Raw genomic sequence first — 25,204 nt, 5'->3', positions numbered from 1 at the left:
TAACCAATCCCATTAAGTACAATGGGGTTTCACATACATTTGTAAGTTTAGGCATTTAACAATAAAACTATTACATTTTAAACAACTTATGTAAACAATGTATAATATAAAGTATATAAGAAAATTATAGCCTACATATATAAAATGTATATACAATATCTATATAATTTTATAAACAAAATATCATTAAGAATTAATTACAATGGGATTTCACTTACGTTTGCATGTTTTGGAACTTTCCAATAATTTTATTTTATATTTAATGCTAATATAAATATTACATGAACACACACAATCCTTATAAATTGTAGATGCAACCTAAAAAAATATGTAATAATGTTATTATTTCTACTATTACTTTTATTATGAATAATATATTTCCGTGATTGAGAAATACATTTCTGTCAAAAAGAGGTGTAATTTTGATTGACATTTGATATGCCGTAACCATTGGCTGTTACGTTCACGTGACGTCGACCCTCCCGTCAGCCAATCAGAATCCAGGACTTTTGCCGCTGTTTAGAGCGCCATGTTTCAATGGACAGATACTATATCACTATATTTGCTGTAATATCGCTTTTAGTCCGCATTAAACGAGTTTTACCATCTGATTCTGTAACGTAACGGCTGAACAGACATTCGCTGGCCGTTTATTTATCATGCTCGTGTCATTTCAAATCAATATTGAGCTTGTGAGTCACCGAGACACTGTAATGTTCCTCATAGAAGCACTTTATTTCGGATTATTGTGTTAATGTAGCACTGCGGCGACTTTTGAAAGACTTTAAAGGTAAGAAGAGACTATTTAAACACAAATACCGTTTGTATAGTGCTAAATGAAATACATTTCTGCTGCGACAGTCCGAATAATTTGTTATGGGTTGCAGAGAAACTATAAATATATAGTATTAACAATGTTTTATGATGCTAACGTTACATACGCACTAGCATATTGGAAAGCAGTTGGTTTCGTTTTGTTATGAGTTGGACTGGTTAAATGAAGTGGTTTCTGGTTATTTCCTGTCTCAGATGTGTGTGTGTCTCGTCTCAGGTGTGTGTGTCTCCTCTCAGGTCAGCAAGATGTCCATTGATTTCGACAGTGCTGCTTTACAGACCCAGCAGGAGGAAGAGGAGTATGATCAGGAAGACTATGCCAGAGAACAAGAGGTAACTGTCCCGTTACTGAACACTGCAGTTATTTCACAGTAATACACACACACATACACACACTCACTCACTAAACTGGCATCTGTCATCAGGAGAGAAATGCATACTGCAGACACACACACAAAAACAATCTGATAAATTGTGTGCATGAACATCAAGGGCTGGTTATTTTAATCTAGTAGATTAAATTTTTTAAATTAGACCTGTCAGTGATATTATGAATGGAAGCCTCGACTTATTGTCGAAATTCACTGTTTATGTCATAATTTTGACAGTTTAGGCTTTATAAATATGACTTATGCTGCATCCGCAATCAAATACTTTCCTACTATGTAGTATGTGAAAACAGTACGCCAACACAGTAGTATGTCTGAATACATAGTGTTCGAAAAACAGTAGGTGAAAAGTCCCCGGATGACCGACTACATCCGGTGAGATTCTGAAGAGCACATTCGATAGACACTTTACTGTCCCATGAGGCCACGGGAGAGGATTTGAAAAAACAAAACTATTATTAGGCTTTAAACAACAGAACAATACAACATACACTTTGAAGCCAGGCGAGCAAAGAACACGCACATGAAAAAAAAAAAAACATTCACAAAAATACAAGACCTTTGTATCATTCAGCGGGAGAAGATTTATGAATGGCAGTGAAGGCTGGTAGGTCACGTGACAGTAACAACATGGCGGATGTAGTACATCAGAATTTCATTCATACTACCCTTATTGATACTAAACAGAACATACTTTTAACGATCAGGAAGTAAATTTAAACGTTGCGCCTACTCAGACAGCATGCGATTTCGGACACAATGTTAGTGTCATAATTTCATAAAAGTTAGTGTCCAACTTTTTATGTCATAATTAAGATTTACAAAATATAATCAGAAATAGACTCCTGTGATTCCATTAATAAACAATGCATCTTTCATCTATCATCACTTTGTCTCCTGCTTCTGCTCTTCCCTGGCTTACTCAGTCAAACTCTCGGGCTGATAGAAGACGTATATCTTCTGGCAGGGATTCAGCGTCCGGGGTCGGATCTGATATATCTGATGTTTCTGACATGGAGATCCATCTGATCTAACATTTTGGCACGATCTAGCAAAGCGTATAGAATGCTAAATTGTGATAAACAAAAAGAGGGAAAATGGTGACCAGTGTCTGCATTTAAACATATACACTTACACTTCCCATTATACACTATCGTTCAAAAGTTTGGGGTTAGTAAGAATTTTTTTTTTGAAAGAAATTGATATTCAGCAAGGATGCATTAAATTGATTTAAAGGTGACAGTAAAGACATTTGTAATGTAAAAAAAAAAAACTTGTGAAACTTTTGAACTTTCTATTAATAAAAAGAATCCTGAAAAAATCATCATCACCATGATTTCCCCAAAACTATGAAGCGGCACAGCTGTCGTTTCAAGAAATGTTTCTTGAGCATCAAATCATCATATTAGTATGATTTCTGAAGGATCATGTGACACTAAAGACTGGAGTAATGATGCTGAAAATGCAGCTTTGATCACAGGAATAAATTACATTTTAAAATATATTACAATAGAAAACAGTTATTTTAAATTGTAATTATATTTCACAATATTACTGTTTAGTGTATTTGTAATCAAATAAATGCAGCCTTGGTGAGCAGAAGAGAATCTTACTGACTCAAAACTTTTGAACAGTTGTGTATATATATATATATATCCCTCAGACGGTCTTCGTTTCGGAGTCACATCCTGGGCCTTCCCGGTCAGAAGTGACCGGAGGCCTAAAAATGAAACTTCCTCCATCCCAGTAAAACCAATGCAATTTATTTTTGTTCTATAATATTTATTCTTTTTAATTTTGTATTTTGAGATCATTTTATTGAATTTATTATTGGTCTATTTTTGCCATTGAAATGAATTTAAAAAAATATATAAATATATGTATTTTTTAATTTTTTATTTATGCAGTATTTTAATTTAATATAGAGTCTAGGCCTTCAAAAAAAAAAATGTTTGAAGCAGATTAGCACCATCTGGTGAGAGTATGGAGAGAAAGCGTAGAACCATGGTGTAACCACTAGATGGCATCTACAGCTCTCTATGGAGAGGCATGTGAATTCCCCAGCTGTTTATGGACACATTTACTTTTTTTTTTGTACAGAATTTGTAACAAAAAATGCAGTTCATTCAATTATAACACTTTATGTAAAATAATATTTAATTTTTTAATTATTTTTTTTATTTTTTTTATTTCCCATTCATTTTCTATGGGGGGCATTTTTGACCGAAGACCACAAGTGTGACTATTTTTTTTACGACCACTTAGCATGCTCGAATCATGACCTCATTTTTTGTGTGTGTGCACATACCTAATGCCATACAAGTCACCAAGTTTTGTAACATTCCGATGAAGCTGTGATTTTTAAAAATTCAAAACAGATTTTTTGTAATCAAAATTTATTGATGTTTATGTGTATAAAAGTGTGTGTGTGGGTGGGTGGGTGTGTCTTTTTTGTACTCTTGATGTTGTAGAGTGTCACCCCTTTACAGCGGTGTACTTTTTTTTAGGATTGAGGCCGATTTGTAGATTGTACACACAAAAATTCGGAGAATTTTGTTGTTTTTTGTCAATTTCCCATTCATTTCCTATGGGTCGGTCATTTTTGACCGAAAGACCAAAATCGTCACTATTTTTTTTACGACCACTTAGCATGCTCGGATCATGACCTCAATTTTTTTTGTATTCACATACCTAATGCCATAAAAGTCACCAACTTTCATAACATTCCGATGAAGCTGTGATTTTTAGAAATTCAAAACAGAAAATGTTTCGGTCAGAAATGACCGAGGACCGTCTGAGGGATATACATATATATATATATATATATATATATATATATATATATATATATATATATATATATATAAACAAATGTATTCATAACATCATATTGTGTTCAGGCGCATAGCCTATGTCAAATAAGATTTATGTCTATTATGAGTCTCCACCCTAAAAATACCATGTACCACTAACAATAGCAAGCAGCAAATCTATATACATATCACTGGCTACAGTTTATTTTTAAAAGTTTTTACTTTAATTATCCAGTTTATCTCAAGCAACACTTAGTGCTTTATAATTCGCTATACAGCCTGCGACACAATGATCAGATCTTTTTTGTTGTTCCTAGAGTTAAAAGACAGGTAGGGAAATACGCATTTTGTTTTAAGGCTCCATATGATTGGAATAATCTTCCATTTTCTATCCGTTCTTTAACTTCACTTACAGTTGTTTCTAGTTTTGTTTGTTTGACCTTGGACTTCATTGGTCATGTGTTTACTATTTCTCATTTTTTATGTCCTCATTTTTTATTTATTTATTATTGTTATTTGTGTTCCTCTTAGTCCTTGACCTTGTGCAATGCTAGTCATGTGGTTGTTTTTCTGTCATGTCACTTGTGGGGTTCGTGTTGGGTGGGGTGGGGTTGAGCATTGTGAGCTGGTGTGTGTGTGTTGTTGTGTTTTGTTGTGCTGTCTTTGACCGTGATATTTGCTCTGCTGTTTTGGTTCTTTTTTGCTTTGATGTACTGGAGGACCCCCTCGAAAACGAGATGTTTCATCTCAAGGGGTTAATCCTCGCAATAAAGATATGTTAATAAATAAATAAATAAATATACATACATATACTTATACATGCGTTTTTGGAAAGCAAACACATTTTTAATTTTTATATCTACTAAAAGTTATTCTGACAGCTTTTAGAAAAGACCTCAAAGCTTACAGATATTTGATCATGTTTGTGTGTCTTCAATATTGGGTACTGTAATGCTGATCAGGTCCTTCTGTCTGTAAAATCATGTGATATGGCCTGCATGCACTGTAACCATTAATATGTGCTGTAAGAAATGGAAGAGTTAGATTTAGTGTTTTCTTGTGATTTTTGTTTCAGCGTTAGCAAAAAATAGGGCCTTCCAGCTGACCTTTACTGTAGTCACCCGGCCCACATTTGTTGCATAAGACTCCCTCGTGGTTATTCATATTAGTAGTTAAAGATTCCTCGGTTTTCAGTCACATGCAGTAACCGTGTTTGTTTTTAAAGGGCAGATCTTCTCCAATCAGAAACATGTGTGTTCTGACTCACCTCACAGCTATCAGCTCCATGAATGAACATTGGCTGCCATTGGTGCAAGTGCAATGCAGTCAGGTCAGGTGTGTTTGCTGTGTTTCCACTGCCCTACATACTCAGAGCTCTTAACTGAGAGATAATGAGAGAGTCTGTCTCTGGGTCACATTTGCACTGAATGGAGGGAGAAATTGTAGCCACTTTTCATATGGATTAGAATCGGAAAGTAATAGTATGAGGCGAATGGAACCATCGATTTTGATGTGCATCACATGCACTGTCATTTTCACCGGCTGTTTGTCTTTGTTGTCCATCAGAGGAGGAATGTTTCTGCTCCAGTTAACTGAAGCGTATATATACTGACCCCCACAATGGGCCGACCTCAGCCTGGACCAACGAGGATTGCTTAGTTCCTCTGCTTTCTGCTTTCTTTTCTCATATGACTCACACTGCTGATATCCAGCATTGCACACAATACTCCTTCAGTATGTCACTGAGTCCAAGAGCTCCTGCTGTAGCTGTCGTAGGAGTGTAAATGCGGGAAAGTTTCATTTCCGAGGGAACGTTTCAGGATGTGCGAGTCATCCAGCAGGAGTTATGGAGGGTGAGTTTGACTGTCTGTCCTCTGATCTGTTTTATGGTGAGTTGCTGAAAGTTAAGTGTGCTAGGCTCCTTTAAGAGGCCTCAGGGCCATGTGTTGGTGTGAGAGTTCAGCGTGTCTGTAACCGGGCGGGTGTGTTTTTGTAAACGGTTGCTACGGGCCCTGCGCTGATCGGTTGCTTGCACATGCTTGTTTCGTTTCTCATAGTTTCAGTGTTTCCCTTTAAACTCAATGTTGTATTGATGTCTGCTGATTTTAAATACCAAGCAAAGAAAGTTGTCATGGTCAAAAACTCACAAAGATTTGGTCTGAATAGCACAGAATGTCTTTTTTTCTGACTTTCACAAATTGTTTTGTTTGAGGAAATACAGTTATAGTTTAATTTTTATTAATTTAATTTATTTGATTAGTTTGGAATCAACTGTATTTAGCTTTGTTTTACTTCATATGACAAGGAAATTTCCATTTAAATTGATATTAAAAAGCTAATCCCAACAACACTCCTCCTCTTGAATGGCTCGGGCACTGCAGAGCGCAGATTACCTGGACCAAACACCGATTACAACATTGTCATAGAATTATTGATATGTATTTGGTTTTAAATAGTAAAATATTGTTAACTAATAAAGCAAAGTTGTCATATTTTAAAAGAATTGAGGTCGATTCGGTAAAAGCACATTAAGTTAAAATTAGCCAAGATCCAAAGCTACTAATAGCAGTCATGTGATACTAATATCTCCAGTCTGACCTTGGGTTTTCGCATCCAAGTGGACCCGAGAAGACCTTGCGCCTTAACAGTCTGGCAGAGGTGAAAAAGCCTCATGGCTACGGTTCTGAATGATGTGTTTCTTGTTTTAGCTCCACAAGCTCCTGACTGATCTCCCTGATGATATGCTGGATGACAGTGGTGACTGCTCCTCACCTGAGCTCCACCGCTCCACCTGCAGTCACCCGGAAGACAACAACAGGTACATACCAAAACTAGTGCTTTACTGATATATCGCCACGGTATATTATCATTATTTTTCAAGTTCTCTGTATCAGCCAATCCATTTTTCTGAATGGCCGATAAGTGTTGGAAGCAGGACTTTTATTTTGTCCCAGCGGCTGAGCGCACAAGACACACAAGAGCTCTCGTTCTCCATCTTCATTAGTTTACTGTTCTAATAATTTGTCGGCATTCAGAAAACACCATTTTAATATATTTAACATTATAATATCTAATAAACATTTACTGACTCAAAAACCTCATAAACTTGCAGTTCATATTGTTAGATGTTGTGCGCAGCCTGAATATAAACTGCATTACTGATTACTTTTTTACTTACTAAATCCTATATCAACCTCAACCAAGGATAGACATGAAACTGCTCTTTAATTCTTTCAAATAAATAATATAAAATTGCATAAATCATTCTTGAACTGACCAGAGTATTTCAAGAGAGAAGGTTACATTAAAGCATACATGTTAACATTACACGTCAAATTTTGATGTTAAATCCACTATTGTTTTATATAGAATTGTTCTATAGATTCTACAGTATTTAATGCAATTACATGAGAAGTAACTGTAATTAATTACAGAAAAGTTAAGAGTAAACCCTTACTTTAGTTTTTCAAGGGAAAAGTAAGTAAATGATTAGTTAGATTACTTAGTAATGCATTACACCCAACACTGACGGTGCATGACTTCCCAGACTTACTGAGTGCACGTCTGGTTCAAATGTTTGCTGTATTTATTCTTGTTTTTCATTTATTTATTTATGAAACTAATAGGATTATAGAACCAAGAAGTTTCCATCTGAAGTATAAATCTGTTTATTTTATAGATAAATTATCGATTTCAAATTATTTTTACATTTTAGTAAAATATTGTGTAATATAAATTTAATTGCAGAAATTATGCATGTGTTATTTACTATCTTTAAATGAAATAGAGTAATGTCATATAGACCTATATCTGCTTTAGTTATCAGCCGACATGTGATCAAAACACCCTTATGCAACACTTAACTCAAATACCTGTTTAATAAAACATACTGTACATAAATGTATTGGGTTGTCTGTTTGTCTTTCAGACCGCAGCAAGCCTGGAATGTGCCACAATGGGAGCATCCAAGACCTTCCCATGAGGAAGTGAGTTTATCCGTTTCATTCAGAGGGTCATTGAAAGGAGGAAAACGGTCATGTAAAACTAAATTACAGCTGGTGCATGTAATATCCTATAACAAGTTTGTTTTTCTTGCATGTGTTACAGCAATATGAAGAGCACGATCAAGGCTCTTATCATGAGGACTACAGTTATAGGAGTCACACGTCTCAGACCAACAGTCACCCTCATCACCTCCAGACCGGGACAGAACATTTACCTGCCGGCTGGGACCCGCAGGACGGACAGTACCAGTACCAGAGAGGAGAGTATGCACACTCAGCCGCAGGCACGGACGAGTCCCACGCCACCGACTTCTCCACTGGGGACGGGCCGGAGCAGGACGCGTACACTCATAACGCTCTTCATCACGGGGCAGTTTACCAGGGAGACGAGGCCCAGGGCCATGGAGAGCAGAACGACATCAGAAACCGCTTCCAGGTGAATGTCTGCAGCCGATCTTTACTTCGTTTATTAAAAATTGTTTGGCCAATTTATAATTTTGCACATTTGTTGAAGGTTTTTGATAATGGAGGAGCTGGGAACAAACCCACTGGCCACTACAAGGCCAGTTACCACCCACATCAACCTCCAAATCAGCCGAAGATGTTCAATCCTCAAGTGAGCAGTCAGAATGGCCACTTTGACCAGCTTCAGAGGGACTTCCTGCACTCAGCACAGAGTGAGAGACCGTTATACACTACTGTTCAACAGTTTGGGGTCAGTAAGAGTTAAGGTTTCTGAAAGAAGTCTCTTCTGCTCACCAAGGCTTCATTTATTTGGAGTAAAAACAGCAATATTGTGAAATATTATTACAATTCAAAATAACTGTTTTCTGTTTTGATGTATTTTAAAATATAATTTATTCCTGTGATCAAAGCTGTATTTTCAGCATCATTACTCCAGTCTTCAGTGTCACATGATCCTTCAGAAATCATTCTAATATGATGATTTGCTGCTCAAGACACATTTCTTATCAATGTTGAAAACAATTTTTGCTGCTTAGTATTTTTATGGAAACCGTTACAGATTTATTTTTTCAGGAGTCTTTGATGAGGAGAAAGTAACAGCATTTATTTGAAATAGAAATCCTTTGTAACAATGAAATTAGCCAAGATCCAAGTGCAAGTCTTTACTTTCACTGTTGATGAATTAAAGGATTCATTTCTTTAAAAAAAACCTTACTGACCCCAAACTTTTAAACTGTGGTATAATTAATATAATATAAAATTGATTAAAAACAGATATTTGTAAAGACTATGTTAGCAGTATTTTAGGATACTGAAGTGTGTTGTATGAATGATGTTCAGATACATCAGAAGGCCAGCAGCTGTCGCAGCTGCAGATTTTAAACCGAGCTCAATCCAGACAGATCGAGGAGCTGGAGCAGAAACTAGAGGACTGCAGGAGGAGGATGAGATATCTGGAGCACCAGTTCGCCATCGTCAAAGGTCAGATTTATAAGATATTCAGCTCTGAAATGAGCTTCAAAAAGGTATTAGCCCTTATAATGCATAACAAAAATTGTATACTATTTTTATATTCTGGGTCAGTTTTGAGCCAGTAAGCTTACAGTCATAACTTATTTTTTTTTATTTTTTTATAAATTATTTATCTGATGATTAATTTCTCATGAATGAGTGAATGTGAAAACATTTAAAAGTTTTGCATATTACAATGTTATTAGAATACATACGTTTTAATTAAAAACTTTGGATATTGAAATTATACACGAAACCAAAACGCATCTTAATACCAGCTGTAAACAGTTTGGGTCTCATTGGTTTTAATACTGTTTGTTTTCATCAAGACGAGAAGGACGGACTGACGGTATCACTGAAGGAGTCCAGCGCTCTGGTAGAGGAGGCGAAAGAGAGAGAAGCTCAGCTGCAGGGGAGAATCAGATCTCTGGAGAAACAGATTCAGTCTCTCACAGACCGTGAGCAAGAGGTACGAGCTCATGCTTTCCTCATGCACAACATGAGCAAGTCAAAGTTAAATCATGCATTTAGGGCTTGTTAAAATAGTGTGTGAGAACCCTTGTAAGAGGAAACGTGTGCGTACGTACACAGAGCGTAAAGCAGCAGCGTGTGGCCGAGGCTGCGATGGACAGCATGAAGCAGCAGATGATGGAGCTGTGTCGCTCGGACACTCTCACGCGAACACGTGAGCAGCACGACAGGGACACCGCCGCCATCCGGGAGCAGTATGAAGCCAGACTGCTCACACTTCAGCAGAAACTAGACGCCCAATCACAGAGTCTGAATGAGCAGGTCAGAGACCTGTAGATACGAGTACACTGATACAGGCGGTGTTCACCAGAGGGCAGTGCAGGCCTGTGTTTCTCACACTGTGTGTTTCTCAGGCTGAGGCAGGCCAGCGTTTGCTGGATCAGGTCCGGCAGCTGGAGCGTCAGAGGGAAGAGGATCAGGTGGACCGAGCCTCTGTGATCAACACCCTCACACAGCGCCTGGAGGAGAGCCAGCAGCAGTGTGCCAAACTACTCCACACTGGTATGTGGCATCCCGCGTGCTTCTGTTTATGTTTACTGTTGTGATTGCTGGAGTCTCATGGGTAATCGAATGGGCCAGGAATCTTTTTCTCTTGCAGTTAAAACAGTTTAAGCCTTACAGCTAAACTGCAATGACTCAAATACATATTTGAGCAACGATTAAGAATCCGGGAACCTTCACTTTCATTTAACTTACCAGAAGGTGGTTGGGTTTCTTCAAATTGTCTTATGATTACATACAATCCTATTTATTATTATTATTATTATTATTATTATTATTATTAAAATTATTAAATAATCCTACATAATAATAATCATTATTATTGTTATTATTATTTATTAATAATAAAAAACTAAATTGTTCTAGTTTTTTCCCTTTCACTTTGATATATATTTTTGTCTACTATGTTCTCTTTAAAAATATACATATTTTAAATAATATTTTATATTATATATTATATTTAAAATAAGTATTGTAATTAATCAGCAACAAATTTTTTTTAACTTTCTTTGTTACCCTTAAATTATTATTTGAAATAATGTTTTATTAAATCATTATCATTCTTATCACTATTATTGTTGTTGTTGTTGTTTAATAATAAAAAATAAGTGTTTTATTACAATTATTATATTTTAAAATAATATAGTATTAATAATATAGTAAATATACATTTTATCATCTTTTTTATCTTTTTAATTTTTTACTCATGTTCCCTATATTTTTTATATTAATTATTTGAAATATTTTATTATATTTGTGTTGTTGTTGTTTAATTAGTCAAGTATAATATTTTATTGCAATTATTATATTTAAAAATAAGTATTATAATAAAAATAAACAGTTAATTTCTTTAGTTTTATCTCAATTCTTTTATTTTTATTTTTTAGCATCTTTTTTATCTTCACTTAAATTTCATAAAATGTTTTACTTATGTTCCCTATATTTTTTTAAATATTAATTATTTGAAATATTTTATTATATTTATGTTGTTGTTGTTGTTGTTGTTGTTGTTGTTTTTTAATTAGTCAAGTATAATATTTTATTGCAATTATTATTTAAAAAAAAAGTATTATAATAAAAAATAAACAGTTAATTTCTCTAATTCTATCTAAATTATTTTATATTTATTTATTTATTTTTAATTCTTATTCTCAAAGAGTCCATATTCTTTACTTTTGTACCATTTTTATTTCCCCCCAGAAATCAATGTATAAGGTTTCTTAAAGTGAAAACTCTTTTGTTTTAAATAAAGGAAAATCATGTTTTCAGTGTCCTCTTAATGAACGCTCAGAGGAAGTTTGGTCTCCCATGTGCCGGTGACCATTTTCCCAAAGCATCTTCTGTTCTCTGCAGGCTCTGTACAGGAGATGAGCCAGCTACAGATGAAGCTTCAGCAGACCCAATCTTCTCGCACCATCAGTGAAGACATCAACAAAACCCTGCAGGTCAGTCAATCCACTGCTGTTCGACAGGATTTCAACTCATGGGAAACTGAAGCTGTCCTTAATACGGCTACAAACAGAGCCCGTGTGTTTCTTCTCTTAACAGGAAGAGTTGACTGAACTGAAGGAGCAGATAAATCTATACGAGTCTGCCATTAAACATGGAGCCCTTTCATTAGAGTCTAATAGAGACTGGGAGAACCATCTGTCTGAGTCCTACATGCACCTGGGTATCAAGAAGTCCAAGTGGAGAAATGGACGCATCCACAGGTAACGTTATGTTGTACAATAATGATCCAAACTGCGTTGCTGCATTGTATATTGTAAAATCTCTTAACCATAACTTTGTTACACACTTTGTTTTCCAGCACACCTCAGATTGCAGAAGCAGGAGACTCCGACCTGCTGAAGGAGGACGTGGTGCGAGAGCTGAGGAGCGAGTTGCAGCGCTGCCTCGTTCACCTGAAGACCAAGCGCCTGAAGATCTCTGAGCTGCAGGAGGAGCTGCGACGCTCCCAGAGCAGAGCTGAGCAGATGCAGACGCAGATGCAGCAGGCCGAGAGGACCGCACGAGACTCTGAGGTCTGACCTACAGGTGATCAATCTGTGTGCTCAATCTGCTGTGCTGGATGCTAGACTCACATGCTCTGCGTTTAATACAGGTGAGGGAGAGCAGCTTGGAGAAACACCTGGACACCCCTCACACAGACCTCGTCAGACTGCAGGAGGAGCGGAAGGTCCTGCAGGAGAGAGTGGAGGTCAGAGCACCCTCGGGTTGGGTCTTCACAAAGTTAGAGGACTTTTCTGTCTGGATCAGTGTTATTGTTCACTGAAATCCTTCAAATCATTTTTGATAACTGAAATAATTTACTGAATATAATATAGATAGAACAAACTATAGATGGACATTTTTAACTTAAACTAGAAAATTAGAAATGTTGCCTTGGTTCAAGTTTAAGTTTGAGAAACTATTGAAACTGAAATAAAAATAAATGTAATGTTTTGTATAAATGTATGTAAAAATAAATGTTTAGAGAGAAAAATCTCTAAACATTTAGATAAAATAAACTGAAGTTAAATAGAAATATTTTTTGAAAAAATATGTATTAAATATAAATAAAAAAACATTTATTATCAAATAAATTAAGAAATAAAAAAATAAAAAAAATAGGAATAAATATCTAAACATGTAGATAAAATGTTTAAAATAATCAAAAACTTTCACCTTGATATAAAAAAAAATCACGAAACATTAATTGAAAATATAAATATTCAGTTCAGCAACAAATTAGAATGGTGATAATATAAATGTATTTTATATTTTGTTATATTTTGGCCTTTTGTCATTTATTGATACAGACATGAAATGATGGGGTGAAAAGTGTTGTTTTCATTAAATAAAACTATTAAAATAATTTTTGTTAATTGAAATAAAGCCAAAATAAACTTAAAAAAATATAAATGAGAAATGTTGCCTTGGAGTTTGTTGAAGTACTGACATTATTAAAACTGCAATTTAAAAAGAAATTAAAGCTGAACAAAAAAAATGTAAAAGACGAAAGCACAGCAAAATGACTAAAACTTAAAATAAACTTAAAAAAAATCTAATTCTAAATAATTTAAAATAATACGACAATAACACTGGTCTTGATCTAATTGTTCTAAAAGAAGTCATTGTTTAATTAGCTAGTTGTTGGACCATCCTGACCCGTCTCTATTGTGAACTTCAGGCTCTGGAGAAGAGGAATCAGGATCTGAAGCAGAGTGAAGAGAAGGTGAAGGCCGCCAACTCTGAGCTCTGCACCAAGATGAGAGAGATGATCCAGGAGCTGGACCAGGAGAAACAGGAAGCAGAAGAGAGGTCACAGATTCATTCATTCTGATTGAGAGTTCATTTGACGCTAGCGCACCGTCTGTGGAGCTTCATATCTGAAATGCTTTGTGTGTGCAGATATGAGCGGACTCAGCAGCAGTACAGGGATGATGTGGTGCATCGTGTCCGTGAGGAGCTCACGCAAGAGCACACGGCTCACATAGAGCAACTCGCCAGCCAGCATCTGCAGCACACACAACAGCTCCAGTACTTCACCTTTAACATACAACCAGTCTATTACTTGATGATGGATTACAATACAGCCTTTATAAAGCACAACCGCTGACTTTCCACAGGTCAAAGCTGGCTGATCTCAGTCAGGAGGTGTTAGCTGTGCAGGAATGCTACATTTCTGTTTGCAAAGAGAAGGACAAGCTGGAGGAAAATCTCCAAAACAAGCTTGAAGAAGAGAAGAGATTGAAAGAAATTGAGGCAAGCACTAGATGCTGAATATTGATTTTAGTTATTCATTTATATTTATTTATATTGTTATTTATTTATACAAGTAAAAAAAAAATTTTATTTACTTTTATTAAATAATTTAATGAGTCATTTTTTACTCATTTTTAATTCATTTTTTTTTAAGTTAAATGGATTCATTTGTTTAATTTACATTTGTTTTATTTATTGAGAAATTTATTAATTTATAAAATAATTTCCTTTTTGTTTATTTATTTAATTACATTTTAATTGTTTATTTAAAAAAATATTTTTTTGTGTGTGATTTGATTTAATTATTTACTTATTTTATTTATATAATTTACTATTTAATTTTTATTTATTTTTATTTACTTTTGAGTAATTTATTGAATTATTTTTTTAACCCATTTTTAATTCACTTTCAAGTTAAATGTATTCATTTGTTTAATTTACATTTGTTTATTTGAGTAATTTGTTATTCATTTATAAAATAATTTCATTTTTTATTTGTTTATTTTTTATAATTACATTTTAATTGTTTATAAAACATTTTTTTGTGATTTGATTTAATTATTTATTTATTTTATTTATATAATAAATTTACCATTTCATTTTTATTTTTCATTTTATTTTTTTAGATTGTCCATTTCTGTCTAACTGGGTAGACCTGACTCTCTTCTGAGAGTCAAAAGTGTGTGTGTGTGAGACGTTGATATTTGATCATGTTTGTTGGTGTTGTAGTTAAAGAGGCGAGAGGAGAGTGAGGGCGCTCTGGAGACACTGAGGTCTGACCTGGAGTGTCAGCATCAGGAGGACGTGTCTCGGCTCAAAGCCCAGTGGAGGACACACACACAGGCTGAGATTGAGCTGCAGGTCAGAGAGCAGCTGGAAGCGGCCAGGAAGAGCTGGCAGCAGGAGCAGGAGACGGTTAGTGATGATGGGCTGTTTGCGTCACTGTTCTTTCTGCTCTGTGCCAAGCCAGCATGATCTTACTAAATACCACTGTTGTGCCATTCAGATGGAGGTCAAATGCTCCTATATTTTCTCTTTGTCTACGTGTTTGCTTTGTTTCTTTTGTCTTATATTTCATCTTGGCTGTATGTGTTTCATCTGTCTCTTTGTTTGTTTGTCTGTCTGTCTTTGTGTTAGTTGGAGAAGTCCTGGGCTCAGAGATTACAGGACGCTGAGGAAGAGGTCCGGAAGGCCAGGCTGTCGGACACCCGTGAGGGAGCGTGTCAGACCGGCTCGTCTGAGTCGGCGGGGCAGCTGATTTCAGCGGAGGACCTGGAGGTCCGGCTCAGAGCTCAGAGAGAGAGCCTGCAGCAGGAGGCCTCGTCCGCCCAGGCCAGAGCCGTGGAGGAAGCAGTGCGACACGCTGAGAGAGAGCTGCAGCAGAAGCACACTGATGACATAGCGCTCCAGGTGTGACAGGTTTACAGCTCTTAACGTTATATACTACCATTTACATAGGGCTGGGCGATATGGCCAAAAAAATGATCACAATAAAATGTTTCGAATCAGTCTATATCGATAATTATCAAGATAAATGTCAAAGTTTAAAGGCAGATTTTTCCTCCTGAGTGAAAGTTGTAGAAACCAGACCGTGATTGTGGTTTTAAACTACTCTTTATTGAACATTTTACAAATCTGAGGTAGATTATTCAAAATATTTTTTAATTCTTTTTTTCCTTAATAAAACAAATATCTTAATAGAAAAATGAATTTCTTAGTTTCTGCATGTTCTAACAGGTGATATTGTTTCAAGTCATGAAACAGGTTTGTGTTGCCTGACTTTGATTGTGTATCTTTGGCACAGTTTGCAGTGCAGGCTGCAATATTAATAATATTACATGTTTTGTCTCTTGGAAATGCACATTTGATTGTAGCTTGAGTTGACAGTAGCAGTAACTTGAGTTGGGATGATTTATGTTCATTAACAAAAACAGTAACATCTGGAAAAGCTGAAACAACCTAATTTTTATAGGGTAAAATGTAAATATTGTAACTGTTTGAGTTTTATTAGAATAAATCATTGGTCTTCCATAGTATCGCACATTTCGATCATGATAACCACCGGTCAAACCAGGCATAGAGCACCTCAGTATCATAGTAAAATGTAACTATATGGTTTCTATGGTATTTGTATGCCTTTTGGCACATAAACATTATCAAACCTTTATCATTTTATATCAAATATATCAAATTATATTGTGATAATTATCATTATCATTTTATCACCCAGCCTTACATTTACATATATTATATTTTAAAAATGGACTAGTTCATCATGACCCATGCCTACAGATTATTAACCCCATAAAGCCCACTGTATCATATTTGATATAGAAATGTCTAGGGCCTCTAAATGATCAGCATGATCAACTTTGCAGAGTAACTCTTGTACACGTTCCTCTACATGCATTCTGTCGTCTGATTGATGGTTTATCATTTTTAACAAGTAAATGGCCTTTTATTATAATTCTACAAACGTCCCCCTTCAGGTTGTGGTACACCAGTCTTTACTGATTTGTATAAAGTAAACATAATACATTTTATATTGTTTGTAATATTTCAAGATGAACACTTACTGGACTGAAGCAACTTGGGTTTAACTTGATTATCCATGGATATATATATATATATATATATATATAAAAAAATCATGTTAAAATGTGAGTATCAAATATGAACATCAAGCTTTTGAGGAACTTTTATTTGTCATCATTGTGTTGCATTGCTTTATATGTTTCTGCCCCCCACAATAAAAACTACAGAGCTTTGATCATAAAACTAAGCATTTAAATAGCATCTTACTAAGACATGTTATTTGGAGATAAAGAGTGACAACTGATATGATATTTATATGCATTTTATGTAAGTTATCTGTTATGTTGTTATAAAGATCTCATTGATTTACATTACAAGCTATCAGAATTTCATCTTTGCCATATAAATATCGGCATCTGCACCAAATTGCATGTTTTTGCTCCGTTTGGGCCTCTGAATTAAATCTTCGAGTATGAGCTCCATATTCTCACTATAACATATGTCGTGGAAATTCTTAATACGAATACAACCTACTTAATCTGACCGTCACCACGGACAATTTAAACAACTTGCAGTTGTTAAAAATAATAACTACAGTATCTCGAGGTAATTCCCTGAATACTTACAATAAAAAAATATATCTGACACGACTCCCAAGTTGCTCTTTGTAGAAATGAAGTTTTATTCACGGCCGGGAGATCACTAGCCACAACAACCAAGTGAGTCTCCTGAATAGAAAGATACATGTTCATTTAAATCATACAGTTGAGTAAAAATCAATGTCACTCACTTCTTCACTGTGATTTGTTCTGGTGATTGGTTTGTAATGATCTGAGCTAGTCATATGACTGTTAGTTCTACTGTGTTAAGCACTTTTTGGTTAAGTATATATGGCCTTTGACCTGAGCATCCTTAGTCTGCGTTTCTCTGTACATTTAATGTTGAAAATACCCATTACATAAAATATTTCTATCACACATACAAGCCATAAAGGTTTGATGTAAGGTTACACATGTAAGCTTTCGTTTAGATTTGATCTAATGGTTCAATAAACTGTTTCATGTTTCTATGTCAGGCTTTACAGGGTTAAAAATAATTTCTGCCATTTCTTAGGTTGAAGGAGCGATATCAAGGGCTCGTTCTCGATGGCTCCAGGACTTGACCTCCCTCCCAGAATACAAAAGCAGCTTGCAGACAGAGAAGGATGAATGGGAGCGACTACAACAGCAGCATGTCCAGGAACAGGTATTTAACGTACTGGCCATTCTAAAATCATTTCTTCATATTTAACTTCGGAGTTGCTCAACACTCTCCTCCTCCTAACCCCAGGTGTCTTCAGCCGTCAAGGCAGTGGAGGAAAGGTGGCAGGACACGCTCCGCACCAGATGCACCGAGCTGGAGCAGTGTAACAGGAGAAACCGGGAGCTCCAGGAGGAAGTGCTTACTCTCTGCACCCGACTGGAGCGCTCATGCCAGGACCAGGCCGCCCTCATCAAAGCAGAGCTGGCTGCGGCCCGAGACGTCTGGATGTTGGACAAGCAGGAGGAGATGTCCCGCCTCAGGGCGCAGCTCCAGAGAGAGCAGAACCTGGAGCAAACTGACGCAGAGCTACAGAAAACCCTCAGGGAAAAGGAGCAGGAGTGGAGCGCTCAACAAGAGATCAGGTTCATAATAATCTTCATAATTACGAGGGTTTGCTAATAATGTGCATATGTGTGTGTATTTCAGTGTATATACCGGTAATATTTATGTACTGTTGGTATGGTATGTATTGGTATTTATTGGTAGTATTCATATTTTCAGGTTTCATTAAAATTTTAGTGTAAGTTTTAATAATTTAGTTTTTTGTTTGCCATTTTTGTTAGTTTATTTTTTATATTTCTATTTAGTTTAATTTAGCTTCTATTTATGTATTTTTTTTTTGTCCATTTAATTTATTTTTATGTCTGTTTCAATTGAAGTACTTAAATACTTAACTTATTTCAACATTTCTAAACTATTTTTATTTATTTATTATTTAATATTTAAATTGTATTTTATTTCAACTTTATTTCATTTACCAAAAAGGATATATTATAGTTTTAATTAACAATAAAAAAGCATATAAATAATATAATAAAGATTAAATATTTGATGTCATATTTTAATAATCAAATTCTACATATGTTGATTATTTATTTATTTATTAAATATTGCTGTTCAATGATATGAAAATACTTTTTTAGAATTTTGAAATAGATGCATATAACATTTGTAATTCAATTGAGCAGCAATATTTAGTGTTTTAATTTACATATTTTGTAGATCTATGTAAATACATTTTTAATTCTATAGTAATTAAATTATAGTGATGTAAACCAATGTAAAACCAAATATACACTGTTACTGCTTTTTTATAAAATAATTTTAATCAATAGAAGTCAATATTGGAGCATAAAAGGATCAAACTTTTTGACTCCTGAACACAAACCTTCTGAACGTACGAGCTTCTGAATATAGGCTGTGTTTAAAAGGACTGTTGTTTTGCAGACTGCAGGAGGAGAGGCAGCGGGTGCTGGAGGAGGTGCTCGAGGATCTGAAGGAGGGAGTGAAGAGGAGAGGCAGTCCGGATGAACACAAGCTCAGCAGTGCGCCAGGAACCGTTCGGTCCAGAGTCTGGGAGATCTGCAGAGAATCGCTCACTCAAGCCGTCAACCAAGCCAAGCAGGAGTGGAAGAAGGTGTGTATATGTCATTACACTATTAGAAATGCTGTGTCACTGTAATGAACACGGCCACACCCACAGAGTTCTCTGTTCTTTATTATACGTACACAGTAATCATATTTATGCAGTCTCTAGATCATCGGTGAAACACATGAAATATTTAATGTCTCTCACACCTCAGAGCAGCGAAGACAAGCTGAGACGTGTGCTGAAGGAAACCCGGGAGCGTCACGAGGCAGAGATCGGTAAGGCCCTCTCACACACACACACACACACACACACACTGCTGGAATCAGTACCTCTTCCCTCCTCACCGGTTCCTCGCCCTGCAGCAGGTCTAACGGCCCAGAGGAAGCAGGGGGAATGCACTGAGCCTCTGGCCAAACTCCAGAAGAAGAATCAAGAGCTCCAGAGACATCTAGAAAAGGCCTGCCGCCAGCTCCAGAAGAGCGTTCGAGAGCACAAAAGCACCCTGCAGAAGATGAAAGGTGTGAGATCCTCAATGTTAGACACTATGGGGACACATGCCTCTCACTAAACATTTTCAGATATCAGTCAATTATTTGGGTTTAGTCAATTAATCAAGTATTATTCGTTTTAAATTATAATATGATGTAAAATAATTATGAAAAATAAGTTATCAATTCTAAAGCCATAAATCAATGAAACTGTCAATTATAAAGTGTCTAAAATCACACATTTTTCTTTGGGTTCCTACAGTAATAGATTATTTTATTTTTTTATTGATTAATTTCTCAGCTAATATATTTGATTACCAAATGTATTTGAACCCCTGATTCTGTCTAGGGTTGGAAGGGGTGACATTTAGTTTGTGATAATTGTAATGGTATGTGGGGATCGCAAGAGACACGCAAGCATAAATAATGCCAAAAGAATTTATTTTTTTGAAAAGTAGGTGAAAAGTATACAAGAGATGAGAAATAATAATGATAAATAAATGATAGATAAATACACAAAGAGAAAACAAACTTTACAAAATTTACAAAAACAAATCAATACAAAAATAAACCCAAGGGAAAAGGAATTTGAGCGATGCCAGAGGAGAGAAAAGAACAAAACAAAACCCAAGACTAACTTCTAACCTAGTGTGTCTAATACATCAACAACTCTAAGTGTTCGACAATGTATGTCATGTGACGTCTTACTTGTTCACTTTCTCCGGTATATGGAGAAACAATCAACATCAGAATGATTACAAAAGTAACAAAGTTTGGATGAGGTGCAAGATGACAAGACAAAACGGTACAAGCAAACACTGTCACAATAATAACAAGCACTAGCAAAGGTTAAATTCACCTTGTTTGCTTTCGCTGTTGCTCGTTTAGAGTCAAAGACGACTAGCATGCGTTCATTCTGGCGTGCTATTTAAACTTGATTGGCTGCAAGAGCAGTGATGTCATGCAGGTTAATGATGATTGACAGCTGCTCAGGCCAATAGCAGTCAATGGGGTGAGCCTAAGAGAATGACAGGGAGCGAAGGAGGAAAATATTCAGGCACACCCACAGGGACGTAACATTATTATTGATTGGCACAAATGGACCCTCATAAGAAGCAAATGGCATGTGGGAGAAGACTTTTTTTTTTTTTTTATCGTTGTTTTTTTCATGTCAAATCAGATGAGCAGGAGGCAGCCCTGCAGAAGGAGCAGCAGGCTCATCTCAAAGCCCTTGAGGAACTGAAACAATCCTCAAATGCAGAAGCACATTCAAGGTTTGTAAACACTTCAAGTTTGTTTTCTTTCATAAGAGCAGCGGGTCTTAGACACTAACAGTCTTCATCAATGTTTCAGCGGTTCAGTCAGCCAGCAGAATCTTCAAGCAGGACTTGAGGAAATGAAGGAGCAATACATGAACGCAGTGGAGAAAATCAGAGGTGAGTGCAAGGCCTCTATACTGATGTTTTACAGAACTAATCCAATTTTATTCCTCATTAAAAAAACATGTTCTTCAATAAGACCAGTGTTGGGGAATAACCAAATTTTTAAGTACTGCAGCAACACAACTAAATTATTTTTAAAATGGTCTAGATTTTACAGTAATAGATATGTTTAGATCAATTATTTATTTTATAAAGTTATTTTTACACGCTTGAGTAGTTTGAATGTAGTTACCATAGACTGTAAAAAAATATGGATGTAGTGTCCGTGACGTCACCCGTAGGTTTCTGAAGACCGTTTCTGAAGCCTAAAGTGGGCGTTGCTGACTGTCGCCATCTTGGCAGCGCGTCACTCCCGAATTTATTTATTTTTACAGTCAGACAATGAACTGAGGTAACGTGACGGCTAACAGACAGCAGACAAACGGCTAATGATGACTAATGACCACAGCAGCCGGAATCCACCTGTCACTCAAAAAAGGGTGTGGACACCCTTAATTATGCAGAAATTTAAGGCTTAATATAATTTAAACGGATGATTTATAAAAAAATTCTCCCCACTCACATTTGTCATGAAGGGCAAAATTAGCTGTATAGACCAAAGCCACTTTTTGCTCCAGGCTGTAAACATGTTTCTTTCTGCTGTAAAGTTGGGCGTTTTAACATGGGGGAGATACAGATTTGACTCACTTCTGCATCCAGCCTCAAGTGGCCAGTTGATGAATTGCAGTTTAATTCACTTCCATGTTGGTTTCAAGAGAGAGACAGGGAGGTTGCCGCTTGGTAGTTACCTACACCCTACCAGACTTGTAGAGTAGCTAACTACTAAAAGGGCTTGTCTGCAGTTTAACTACTTTGAAACCGAAGCTAACAGTTAATAAAGTAGCTCCCTCAACTCGGATTTTATTTAATACGTTTGTAGGCGACATGCTGCGTTACCTGCAGGAGAGTAAAGAGCGGGCGGCAGAGCTGATCAGGACTGAGGTCCTGAGGGAGAGGCAGGACACGGCCCGACGGATGCGCAGGTACTACCTCACCTGCCTGCAGGAGCTGCTGGACGACGGAGGCCAGGCCGCGGGGTATGGAGACGCACAGATGATCTCCTCTCTCTTACTCTTACTCTTACTCTGCTCTGCTCTTCATTCTGCACTTTTTCTTTCTCCAGAGCAGAGAAGAAGATCATAAATGCTGCCAGCAAACTGGCCGCCATGGCCAAAGTCCTCGAGACCCCGGTGTCCAAACGCAAGCTTTCAAGAACACAGAACTCTCAAGGTATGCTTTGAGCGTTCGTTCAAGATTTGTAAAGAAATTTTACGCAAGTCTTCATTATTAGCATGATATGGCAATTTTACGGTACTTTTATACTGTGAACATTTATTTTTGCTTAGGTGGATCAGACAAAACAGACACTGGCTCTCCTGCTAAAGTGCTGGGTGCTGCGATACACGGAGCTGAAGCCCACAAGGATGGTAAGGACAAACGGATCCATCAGATCTTCTGCCCAACGGACACAAATTATGCATCCATGACGGCTAAACAGACAGGTCTCAAACCTAAAGGCTTTGAACCAGATTCCCTGAAGTCTGCAGTGATCTGTGGATCTAAAGACCCTCTTACGGTTGGTCAGGTAACTCAGAAACACACACACTTTCATGACAGTGTTTTTAACAGCGATGTCAGGACGCCTAATATCACGCTGAGAAAGCAGAGCAGGGAAATGTTCATGGAGGGCTTTGAGTCCGGAAGAGCAGAACCTTCAGCCGGTCAATCATTCCTGATTGAAGAAGCGCCTGTTCGGGATGATGGACAGAGTGACTGGAGTTTAACCAGTAACGGCTCCAACTTCATGAACAACATTCACCTGACGTCCTCCTATCCTGAGCCTGGGAAGCCTTTCTCATTGAACGGCCCGTCCTTGGGTGGTTTGGACTTTGGAAGATCCATCGGCGACTCTGATGTTACGATATACAAAGAGATCGTTCAACCTCCGTCTTACTCTAAACCCAGCGTGTGTGTGGACAGAAGAACAAATAAACACAGAGAGCCAATCCCTGGATCTGAGGGACATGGTGTCTGGAAAATGCATCCAAAGAGCTTATTTTCAGAGTTGAAAGTGCGTCAGCAGGACAGTGGGTTCGACAGCCCGTTGGCACTGCTTCAGGAATGACATTTCGATTTGTTTGTGCATGTGCAAATATTCTTTGTATTTAAAAGAGTTGCAGTCTCAGTTAACCTTGTGCAATGTGTTTTTTACTTGTTTGAGCCAAATGTCTTTTGTACTCGTCTTAGCAGTTGTGCTGTCAGTGCATGAATTTGCTATCTTTTAACTTAATAAAACAACATCATTTTATATTAATCAAACTGTTTATTTTCGTTCTTATCTTCTTTCACACTGACTAAACAAACCATCATAAAACACAAGGCACACAGTGACAGTTAATAAGTGATTTTATATTCCTGACACCTGACTGCAGTTTATCCTTACAGGATAAGGATTGTGCCTCCAATCAAAGTCCAGTGCCAGATAAGATGAGGTCAAAGATGAAATCGAGCGCATATTAAACGTCATCTGGGTCGTTCTACGAAATGGTTAGTTAGCCTTTTTTTGCTTAGCTGAGGTAATTATTTTTTGTTCGATTTTAAATATTAGACAATTATCAAATATACACTCAGACGTATACACTATTCTATAACTCGAATGAATAGCAGGCAAATAATGTATTTAAGTGTTAATAAATTGTATTCATTAATATTATCTCTAAATACATTATATATGACTGAGATAAAGGTAACAGGGTTGACAGGTTACAGTGAAGATTTGGATCATAATGCTAATATTTATATAATAGCCTCTTTTAATCATAGAAACAGGGTTACATTTTGACGGGAAATCAGGCAATTCAGTCATATTTTATTCACTCATTTCATTCTAAACGTGTATGTGAGAAGTATTTGGTTACACTTTATTTTAAGGTGCCCTGTTATTACTTACTATAGTAAGTCACATGTAACAATGACTCTTAACATAGTGCTACCAAGTATTTCTTTTAAGAATCATCACATCATGAAAAAAAGACAACTTTAACATTCCTTTTCTAATAGTTAACTTGGAAAAATAAAGTTATGACAATATAATTTATAGAAAAGTTCATTTCTTTAAATGAGGAAAAATGTGGTTGTAACAAGGACACATTATAGAAATTGAATCTTTAAATTATTCACAATTATCTACAATATATACTGATATAAACATCATATAATATCTGTCAAATAATATATTTAAGTGTTAATGATTTGCATATTAACATGATATCTCAAACTAAATAAACATTTCATATATAGGTTCAGATAATGGTAACAGTTTTCTTTGGCGTGTTATGAATGTGCTTCTCGGAGAATTGTTATGCTAATATTTCGACAATTATCCACTTTTCAGTTATCAATTATTATATAATATTATACAGTATCATGGTAAGAGGGTTGACATTTCAAAGGGAAAATTGACAATCAAGTCATAATTTATTTACTATGTTCTTCCAGCAAGTTAAATATCGACAGGCTGTAATATTCCTAAAATAATGTAATGTAAAATAGTCTAGCAGGATTGGAATGACATGAGGAAAACATGAGATAAGTTAGCTTGTGTTTATAGATTTCTTGAAAATAAATGGTTTTAATGAAAAAGAATACAGTTTATAGAATTGTTAATTATTTTAAAAGGGGAATAATTTGATAACAGTGTTGTTTACTCGTTTACAGTGTCGCTAATGTGA

At 36.1% G+C, this 25,204-nt stretch overlaps 1 protein-coding gene across 4 annotated transcripts; it reads left to right on the top strand.

Annotated features, from left to right (window-relative positions):
* Positions 1–654: 654 nt before the first annotated feature.
* Positions 655–23,780, top strand: cep152 (centrosomal protein 152). 4 transcript variants are annotated; one of them, XM_084094113.1, is made up of 29 exons: positions 655–790; positions 1,072–1,167; positions 6,745–6,854; positions 7,965–8,022; positions 8,144–8,476; positions 8,555–8,717; positions 9,346–9,486; positions 9,846–9,985; positions 10,108–10,308; positions 10,401–10,548; positions 11,902–11,993; positions 12,097–12,260; positions 12,359–12,572; positions 12,653–12,748; positions 13,721–13,851; positions 13,942–14,070; positions 14,160–14,295; positions 15,025–15,210; positions 15,433–15,705; positions 17,944–18,075; positions 18,160–18,494; positions 19,360–19,549; positions 19,716–19,779; positions 19,867–20,022; positions 21,173–21,266; positions 21,346–21,428; positions 22,354–22,510; positions 22,597–22,703; positions 22,820–23,780. In XM_084094113.1, the coding sequence occupies exons 2-29, from the start codon at positions 1,081–1,083 to the stop codon at positions 23,596–23,598; spliced, it is 4,899 nt and encodes a 1,632-aa protein (XP_083950239.1). In that variant the 5' UTR covers positions 655–790; positions 1,072–1,080; the 3' UTR covers positions 23,599–23,780. The 4 variants fall into 4 exon arrangements, with proteins under 4 accessions (XP_083950239.1, XP_083950240.1, XP_083950238.1 ...); XM_084094114.1 differs by having other exon boundaries at positions 669–790; positions 1,052–1,167; positions 19,870–20,022; XM_084094112.1 differs by having other exon boundaries at positions 669–790; positions 1,052–1,167.
* Positions 23,781–25,204: the final 1,424 nt, after the last annotated feature.

Source organism: Abramis brama, assembly GCF_963993115.1.
Source record: "Abramis brama genome assembly, chromosome: 20".
Classification (NCBI taxonomy): domain Eukaryota; kingdom Metazoa; phylum Chordata; class Actinopteri; order Cypriniformes; family Leuciscidae; genus Abramis; species Abramis brama.
This window is presented reverse-complemented; position numbering and strand designations above follow the sequence as displayed.

Bases quoted from the DNA above. Each gene is read 5' to 3' on its own strand.
- cep152 (XM_084094113.1), top strand. From the start codon at position 1,081: ATGTCCATTGATTTCGACAGTGCTGCTTTACAGACCCAGCAGGAGGAA. The intron at 18,076-18,159 runs GTATTTAACGTA...TCCTAACCCCAG, and splicing joins AGCAGCATGTCCAGGAACAG to GTGTCTTCAGCCGTCAAGGC. The intron at 18,495-19,359 runs GTTCATAATAAT...GTTGTTTTGCAG, and splicing joins AGCGCTCAACAAGAGATCAG to ACTGCAGGAGGAGAGGCAGC.